Genomic DNA, 10158 nt, shown 5'->3' on the forward strand with positions numbered 1-10158 from the left:
CACATTCTATGAGATTATCTGTGATTTTGTCTTATGTCTTATGTCATCGTTTTTCCTTCTCATAGTATTTGATATACAAGCTATGTATAGAAGTATAAAGGAGAGATATTCAACTATTTTGAAATCAATTAAAAAAATGGAAAAGGAAAACTAATACAAAGAATACAAATCTCCCTCTTCGTCTCCCTCTGTCAAAACATAAATCCAGAACATGAGACAAATTCTTTCTAGTTTCTGCTCCTCCCAAATTTTTTCTTTTCCCTTTTTAAACATTCTCATTTTTTTGGTATTTTTTACAACTTTGAGCGGTTACTGACTCAGCCATGGTTTTGAGGAAGAGGCCAGAGATCTTCATTCGATGGAGTTGCTTTGAGTTTTTTGGAAGAAGAAGAGGATAAATTCTGATTTGTGGGAAGTTGGGTTTGGGTGAGTTTGAGCCGGTTGAGTTGGGTTGTTTAGGGGTTTAAGGTTTGGTTCAAAGGTCTCATCAGGTTTTGAAAAGCATTTTGAATTTTTTTGAATTGTTTCACTTCTAGACATTGGATGGCTGTCAGGCCACGTGGCGTGATGTGAAGGCTTGGAAGTAGGATGGAAGTAGAGGATGTGGATCCTATGATCTATACCTGAGTATCTATAGAGTAGACTGTAGATAGAGGTCGTGATGGAGAATCCCGTATCTTGAGTATTCTATTAATGGTAGGAGATCTCGTAACAGAGTCCTCTTGGGAAAGTGTTTCCCTAATTAGAAGGAGTCCATTAGCATTATGAGTTTCCATATTGCCGTTCTACGAGGGATATGGCCTCCTTGTAGGATTGCAGTGCTAACTGACTGTGATATACTAGGACTTGGATAGGTAATCTTCCATGTAGGGATGGTATCCCTTTATAACTGAATCTCCTGTTCCGGGTTGGTCTGGTATTGTGTGGGCTTGACCTGCCGATGGGCATATATATCAGACTGTCGTGCCACCCTTGGTTGGCCATGTTTAGGTATATCAGTAATAGAGCAAATTTACCAAGTTGATTCAAAATTTAAAAGCACACTTGACAATGAAGTACATTACCAACAACCGAATCACCACTTCAATTGCCATTTCAAACTCAAAGACAAGTTCTTTCAAAACAGGGGAGAATGATGTCATGATAATGAGTATTTAATGTTCACTCTACTTTCTCCCTCCTTTTTAACATTTTTTTCAAACAATAATTCCTTTTTTCAAGGCATCTAGCGGTTATATTTCAATGGTTATATTCCAACAACTTTTTTTCAACAGTTACATTCCAGTTATATTCCAATGATACTTCTTTGTTATGCATATATTTATCTTTTGGTTTGAAGAGATATAAAGTTGATATCCGCTTGTAGTTAGGGATGTAAAAGGATCGGATTCGGATCGGATACGGATCGGATGTGATCGGAGCCGGATATTCCCTGGCCGAATACGGATACCTCTAAACGGATTCGGATGCGGATCGGATTCGGATTTTCGACCATCCGATTACATATCTGCCTTGTGTAACCCAGACCTTCCTCCCCCTAGCGGATACAATTCTCTCTCAATCCATATCTCTTAGATCATGATTCTCTTTTCATCATATTCTAGAACTTGTTTAATCTTCAAAAACCCTAAAAATCATTATTTACTTAATTTTTTATTATTAAGTATTCGGATTTTTTTTCGGACGGATTTTAATCGGAGTATTCGGATTATTTTCCGGATATCTCTAAACGAATACGGATGCCCCTAAACGAATACGGATGCGAATTCGGATTCGGATTTCGGTTATCCATTTACATCCCTACTTGTAGTGTGTGAGTCCTTAAAATAGCCTTGAGTTATGTGATTCTCTTGACCCTTGACTTAAAGTGATATTCTTTGACTGTTGTGATCTTGTTAATTTCTTCTTATGTTGTTTGTTTTAACACAAAATGAAAAATAATAATAATAAATATAAAAATTCATATGATGGAAATTTTCATTTAAAATATTATTTGTCAAAAAGAAAATTTACAATGAAACAAACATAGCATTGACAAAAACTTGGAAAAAAGAAAAACAAAAAACAAATCATAGATTTGAGGGGAAAACTATGGAATTTACCAAGAAGTTACGATGGTTCTTCCAACATATTTTTTCCCTTTTGTGGTGCTTAATCAGGTTTAAATAACTTAGGCAACTTGATCCATGGAACCTTGGAGGTAGGGCAGAGAATCCCAACGCAGTCATAGTTCTAAGCATCGATATCGTATTGTACGTATCGATGTATTAGTCAATATTGATATCATCAGAATCGGTATTGTTATTTTTTTTTGTTGATGAAAATAGAAAAAGTTACAAAGTAAAATTTATATCATCAGAATCAATATGATATCAGTCGATATTGATATTGTTGGAGATCGATACCGATATGAATCAATTATACCGGTCAAAAACTTGTCCATTTTTTTTTATTTTACCACGATGCCAACCCGATAGATCGATTCAGCCAAGACCAATACAAAATACTGATAGATCCGATACCTATAACCTTAAACACAGTTACTTAATTATTAAAAGGGTAGAAGATCGTAGCCAAGCTACATGGCTTGCTCAAGTGTGGGGCCAATGAGAGCACTTGGATGGGCATCAATGGGATGAAATATATTTTCATTTCAAGGGAACGGTCATTTCACATGGTCTTAGCACAAGATCATTGTCAGGTTGCATGGCCTACACAAGCACATAGACAGTGAGAACGCATGCACATCAATAAGGTGGGATTTTTTCATTTCAGGAGGTAAAACAAATGAACAATCATATCACATGGTCATATATTTGGGACAAACTGTACGCAACCTGACAACCTTCTTCTTGCCTTACCGAAATGGCCTCCATCATTCATTGAAAGTATACTAAAAAAGTGGAAAAATGGATTTGTATCCTCTGCAACTGGGGGTTAAGCGGTCATCGTGCTGCACTCAACTCTCGTAACCCGCCACGTGGATTTGATGCAAATCCATTGGTTGGTAGATGAGCTCAATTCAAGATTCAAAATTACCGATTAAAATTCAGAAAAATATCAGATCATCAACTACCAACCATTAGATTTGCATCAAATCTACCTGGCGGCCTATAAGTTGTGCGCAGCATGATGACCGCTCAACCTCAGGCGGCAGAGGATCCAAATCCAGTGAATAATATAGTAAATCCATAACAGGTACCAAACATACACGTGTAATGATATGTGTCACGTTAACGCCCCGCCATTATCGCACGTGGACACAGAGTTTGGGAGGATTCATGGAATTGTAACTTCTTTCACCTGGCTTCATCAGTTTCGGTTACTGTTTGACACCTGAATAGGCATCGCGTACTCTGCCACTGCCACAGAGAAGTAACTATCACTCCACGTATCACGGACTCATGAAATCCTTTTGAGATTAGCGACTTGTTTTGGAGTTTTGAGTTTATCTTGTACAACCTCCGGTGACAGCTGCCTGCCCATGCACGACAGTAGAAGCGCCTGCAAGTCGACTAGTCTTGATAGTTCTTTGATCCTTCCTTCTATAAAGAAAGAACGAGTGAGGGAAGTAATGTGATTGACGAGCCAACCTGTGTAACAATTGAACCAGGCCAAGTGTATCTCCTCGTCATCGTAGCGGTTGACAAGTATCAAACCTGACCAAACAGCAGAGTATCAGACAAGTGTTGCAAAGCCCTTTCACCTGCCATTTAAACACCCCTTATCCATGCTTATTGGGAGGTATAAGAGAAGAAGTCTTTCTATCGATCGATGAAACCGTGCTTATCACGAGTAGAGTAGTACCGTTGCTGGGTAAGATGGGAGTTGGAGAGAAGAAAGTGATGAAGCGATCCTCTAATAATAATCGGATGATGACTCAGATTCAAACACAGAGAAGTTCGAGGAAAGGGTGTATGAAGGGGAAAGGAGGTCCAGAGAACGTTATGTGCACATACAGAGGTGTTCGACAGAGGACTTGGGGGAAGTGGGTGGCCGAAATCCGAGAACCAAATCGTGGCGCTCGACTCTGGCTCGGCACTTTCGAGACATCGCGCGATGCGGCACTAGCCTACGACGTTGCCGCTCGCAAGCTTTACGGCTCCTCCGCCAAACTCAATTTGCCAGAGTTATGGATCGACCGGAACGAATCAGAACCAGGACCCCTCGATTCAAATTCAATTACAGTTTCAACAACCACTATCACCCAATTCACCCAACCCAAGCTAGAACCAGAACCACTACCGTGTTCGTCCTTGGAACCACCCGTAGCAGTAGTGGAGTCGAGGTCGGAGTGCCTTGAAGGTGAAAAGGTGATCAGCAGTGATAATAATAATGATCAGTCAAATTACTCGAACTGGGCTGGGTCATCGGGTAGCAATGGATGGGAGATTGGGAAGCAGACAGGAGAGGCAGATGGATCAGGGCAATTAGGTGTAAGCGTTTGGGGAGAGATGAATTTGAGCTTGCCAGAGACAGAGGTGGTGGGTGAGTCAATGCTGTCTCCATGGGACCTAGATGAGATGCCAAGGTTGATGGATTTTCCGATATCAGGAACCACCCATTACCCGGAGACTTCGACCTGTGAGTTAGCGTTGGGAGACGAAGGGTTAAGTTGGGACGCCTTGCAGATGCAGTGGTGTATGTGAAGCTTTTGCTTCTCTTAATTGCTGTATAATTTCATCGTATTTCCATCCAATTGTGTATTAGCTAGTATATGTATATAGATAGTTACAAGTGACGTATATAAACTTGATAGAAATTTTCTCTGTTCCCCTTTCCCTCCATAGAATAGAATAGAATAGAGGCATTAGAGCAAGAGAGATATAAATAGATATTTAGTCACTCATATAGGAAAGGCTTGTGTAATTTTCCATGTGAATATTGTTTGATTGTGAATACAACACGTTCATGAATCCTTGTACGTACACTTCTACTAAATCGTTTGCTCCTTGATACTCATATAGGAAGGGCTTGCGTAATATTTTTCCATGTGAATATTGTTCGTTTGCTTCTATATTTTTTCTCTCCATGATTGAGGGAAAACTTAAGCCGTAAAGAAAGGATCCAGATCCTCTACGGTGCGTTGCCGTAGCGGTCTGAGCAGTGCAGATTAAGCCACACGTGCAAAGACCGTCTTATTCCTGCCCAAACATTTTGCCCGAGCGGGGGGTAAGGCGGTCATTGCACACACGGTCCAGTCTATGCCGCATAGGCCGCTACGGGCAACTGCACTGTAGACGATCTGAATTGGTAAAGAAATGTCACTTGATATGGACTTTGGTTCCTCTGCGAGTACTAACAGGTGAACTCACAGGTGAACGAACTCACATGTACGTTCACCTGTTGGTACGTGCATATGATCCATTCTCTTTGAAAATATCAAGGGTTAACTCCAAGGGGCAGTGCAATTGGCAAGGGACAAGACCTAAGGAAACTGAAGGTCTTGAGTTTGACTCCGCTTCCCCCTTTGGGGCCACTCGCCTGAGAGGAAATTCCCTGGTGAACATGGGGGTTCCAGTATCTCTCGATTCATGTGTGTTGCAGGATGATGCATGAGCCCTGGAGGAATTAGTTTTGGCCGGATACTTCCAATTTCCAAAAAAAAAATATCAAGGGTCCAACCAAATCAAGCATTATTTTTTGGGAGGGGGGAGGGGGGAGGGGGGAGGGGGGGGGGAGGGGGAAGAATGATCTAATGCATCATGGGTTAGGCCGGTACAGTTTAAGTCTGAACTTCTCTTGGTGGGGATTGGATAGTGTAGAGCCAAATATCAAACGCAAATGTGGAGTAGTGGAGAGAAGTGGATAGCAACATATCTTTAATTGAGAAGCACATCAATGGAATTAAATCTACAAAATCTCACGATGGGACTGGCCAAATCATCCTCAGTCATGCTATGTGCGGTTCAAATTCCATTGGTAATATGCATTTGATGTACGTAGCGAGTGATCCTCTACTTCCACCTGTCTCTATTTTTGTGTGCGTCTTACACACAACAGAGCGTGCAAAGATTGCCTTACCCCTACCCCAGTGCCTTGCCCGAATAGGGGTAAGACGGTCTTTATGTGCCTCGTTGTGTGTAGGGTGCACACGAAAGTAAGGGTAGGTGGAAGTAGAGGATGTCGATTCGAGTGTGTTTCATGGTCAGGACTCAGGAATGTGAGCTTAGTCTTACATGGTGATTGTTCTAATGACTTTGAGTAAAGGTTTTTCTATCTTGAAACTTGAGTTTGGGTTGAATGTTGTTAAACAGTATTAAATTGGGTTATTCGTGCGAGGGCCCTAGGGGGAGTTTATGCAGCAAATGTGCTTCATGGACAAGAATGAAGTTTAGTCTTACATTGGTCTTGTAGTGTGCGATCATTGTTGATCGGGCTTGTGATGAGTCTAAAACGGACATCTCCATTATAAAATTCAAATTTATGGAATGAATCATATAGTATCGGATCTTTATCACCTCCAGTTTGCTGACCGGCCCAGTTCCCCAGTTCCTCTAACAAAGGGGGGCTGAAAGGACCTCTCTACCCATGCCCAAACACCCTGCCCGGGTGGGATCCACCATCCCCCTATTAGAGGAACTGGGGAACTGGGTCGGTCAGCAAACTGGAGGTGATAATTTTCCTATAGTATCAGAGCGGCGGGTTATTCGTGCACTAATTAGGGAAGTGTTGAGTTTATAGAAGTTAGATCGGGATTTCAAATTGAACGCCATCGACATCGAGAGAGCTTTGACGTCATTTCCGTTCCATGAGATCGAACAATATATGTTGAAATCATAATCAATCTCTTTTTAAAAAGTAGAATAACTTCATAAATTGATAAATAATACACACAAGCTTTCTCCTCTCTTTTTCAAAAGTAAAATTAAACCTGACTTAACATAACTAATTAAACAAGTTCGTAGAGAGACCCATTTAAAAACTGTAACATTTTAAGTTCGTGGGCTTTGTCTCAGATCACAGTCGGATGAGTTGGAAATCAAACACTATCAGTAGCAGTGGAAGAAGGGAGAAGTGGTTGGACAAGGGAGGAGGACTTGGCATGGCTAGCTGCCCTATTGTTGATGATCCCATGAGAATGCTCCGCACCGGGAGACGATGCAATCACATTCACAGCAGCTTCCTTTGCGAATTTTCTCTCCGCGTTCTTCCCCCATAGAACCAGATACAATCCTGTGATAATCAATGCCGCACCTATGATCCTGTAGTGTAGTGCGTACGTACATCAACAACTCATCCATCCGTTAATATATCAAGCAAAAGATGCCAAATCAAAAGCTAAAAAGAGATCAGTGAATTGATTGAATGTTGTATCTTCAAAGCATACGTGACGTGACGTAAGAGAGATGTCAAGTTGGGCTGGACTGTTGTGAGCCTGTTAATGGGTGGGTGACAATCTGGTCCAAATAGCAGTGTTAAAAACCCGGAATAGAGATCCGGATCAGAATCGGCCCAAATGTGCCCTAATCTTAGTTTTTGGAAAGGGTTTCACGGAGCGGGATCAAGCCTGGTCCAATTTAATCCAAAACCAATCGTTTAGGCCCTAGCTTGGTTTTGATCGAATAAACCGGATCCATACTGGTGGTGGACCAAAACTCCAAATCATGGCAACCGACACTAAAGCTAGTCACCACCACTGAGTCCGTCACTTACTACATTCCCTGGGCCTGCTAAGCTATTAAAACAAAAAATTATTATATTATTTTAAATGTATCATTGGATCAAAAGGGCCACTAGGGTTCTCCCTCTCAGCCACATGCGATCTGTAATCTTTGATCCAACGGCTGGGAGCAGCTATTCATGAGGCATGAGTAAGGGACCCACTGAGGGTCTAAATGGATAGTAGGAAGGAAGCACAAGGTAAGTAAGTACATACCCGCCCAAGTAGAACTGCTCGCCCAAAGCAATGGAAGCCATGATAGCGACAACTAAGGTCTGCACGGGTTGATACACTGCCACAAACACTGGGCCTCCCCTGTCAATGCACCAGATCTGAACAGCAAACGCTATTCCTGAAGCCACCACTCCCTGCAAGAAGCCATTAACACAGGGTTCATCATGTTCATGGATATATCATTCGAAAGGAAAAGCTTTGAAAGGAATAAGGATTATTAACAAACAAACCGCATAGAAAACACTGAAGAGTTCGGCGCCGGAGTGAACCAGCCAGGCTTGGTAGTTCCTTTCCATGAATAGAGCGATGGCTAAGAACTGGAGCAAACCGAAGAAGCATGTGTAAGAGGTAACGGAGAGCCTTGCCGGGTATTTCTTCAGCACTGGGGCCTGCAAGACAAGCCAAGCAGACCAGGAGAGACAGTGACCGATGAGGTAGATACAACCCAAGGTCCAGTTCTTCCCTTCGGCGTCTCCTAGGGACAGAAACAGTTGATGCGTCTCCTTTAAATGTGGTGCGACTGGACCAAATAAGGTTGGACCCTTGTAAAGTGTGATGACCGAAGCTCCAGCCACACACGACAGGGTTCCTACCATCTTGGCTATGCCATCCCTTCTATTTAACCTCACCTGTTCTATCCTGCAATAACCAAGAAAAGATACATATATGTATTAAAAGGGGAAAAATTAAGCTACAAGAAGAAGATCAAGAAGCACTAGTTAATGTTGCAAGCTAGTGCTTAATTGCCTGAGTATGGCAGCCATGAGAAAGGTGATTGCCGGCACAGAGTTCTGTATAGCAGAGGCAAACGTGGGTGAAGTGTAATCTAATCCCAACAAGTAGAATCCTTGATTCGCTGTTATTCTGTAGATTAAGATGGCTCAAGAAAACTCAATTCAGAAAGCAAAATTAAGTCTTTGTAAGTCATGCAATGAAATTAAGGACTGATCTTAGGTTTTGTTCTCAAATTTAAATCGTACCCAACAAGTGCAAGGAGGAAGAACTGAACAAGAAAGTTAGTTGTCAGGGCTGGCCTCTCCTTCCTGCACACACACACACACACACACACGTATCGTATAAATCCACATATAGAAGATGGTGGAAATGAACATTAAAAGGGTTTATGTTATAATGTTAGAGAGAGAGAGAGAGTACTTCTCTAGGAAATAGGCGAAAGGAATGAGAAGCAGCAAAGCGATGATGTTCCTGTAGACAGGGAAAACAAGTTTGCTGATACCCATATTAAGGGCAGCTCTGGAAACAACATGAAAACCAGCATAACCAAACTGCAAGGCCAACATGGCCAAGTGCAGCTTGGCTCGTTCAGGCACCAAACACATTCTCTTGGCAGCCGCAGAACCACTATCCGCCATTGAACTGAATTAAGCAGGGAGTTTGTACTAAGAACAGAGAGCGAGAGAGAGTACAGAGAGACTCAGGGGATGGAGAAAGACAGAGGTGAGAAAGCTCGTGTGATCAGTTGAGTTCTACTCCACCGAGGAAGAGAGTAGGATGGGGGGTTGTAAATATAGTGGAAGGGCCATTGGAGAAAAAGACTAAAAGAGAGTATGTGTGGAAGGGTGTCCTACATTGAGGCCCTAAAAAGAAGTTATGTCAACTGTTACTACCCCTTCCATTGTTTTTGGTTGTCTCCCACTAAGTCTTATCAGCAGGAGAGAGAGATGCCTAACCCCAACACTACACTAACAGTCACTAACAGTACTCCTAGAGCTGGTTAGCCCTTAGTAGTTAGCAGGTTCTGTTTTGGCTGCATGCCATTAATGATGATAATTGAAGAGAAGGAGAGCCGCCATTGATAGATAGCACGCACGAGAGAAGTTGGGTACACCATGCGTCTCTATCCCCATCAACACCGGACCCCATCTCCTCCCCCCCACCACTTCATAAACTTTCCTCTGCCCCTCTCTCTCTCTCTCTCACACCCATTATTTTACCTCTATGAATCTATAGAATTCCTATTTTACAAATGGGATCCAACATTCCAACCAATGGAAGTCCATTAAGGATTTAAAAAAGATGAATCTTCTTCTCTTCATAGATCTCATGACTTTTTCCGAAAAACTAAGACACGTATCTGCTAAACTATCTACTAAATTCTTTATTTTTTTATTTTTTTTTTACTTTTGTTTCTGCGGGTCTTAAGTCTTGAGATTTGAGAGGAGGCAAACTGCAGGTACAATACTGAAAAGGTCCCATTGATTTATTGAAAAGAACAGAGGAAAAGAACCACTGTTTATGTA

General features: G+C 41.9%; 1 protein-coding gene across 1 annotated transcript; it reads right to left on the reverse strand.

Annotated features, from left to right (window-relative positions):
- Nucleotides 1-6865: 6865 nt before the first annotated feature.
- On the reverse strand, nt 6866-9381 carry LOC122658533 (protein WALLS ARE THIN 1-like). Its single transcript, XM_043853539.1, has 7 exons — nt 9306-9381; nt 9053-9274; nt 8878-8940; nt 8645-8761; nt 8128-8536; nt 7880-8031; nt 6866-7205 (listed from the first exon to the last, which is right to left on the reverse strand). Exons 2-7 carry the CDS (start codon nt 9268-9270, stop codon nt 6983-6985), a joined length of 1182 nt encoding a protein of 393 aa, XP_043709474.1. The 5' UTR covers nt 9271-9274; nt 9306-9381; the 3' UTR covers nt 6866-6982.
- Nucleotides 9382-10158: the final 777 nt, after the last annotated feature.

This window comes from Telopea speciosissima, chromosome 4 (assembly GCF_018873765.1).
Source record: "Telopea speciosissima isolate NSW1024214 ecotype Mountain lineage chromosome 4, Tspe_v1, whole genome shotgun sequence".
Classification (NCBI taxonomy): domain Eukaryota; kingdom Viridiplantae; phylum Streptophyta; class Magnoliopsida; order Proteales; family Proteaceae; genus Telopea; species Telopea speciosissima.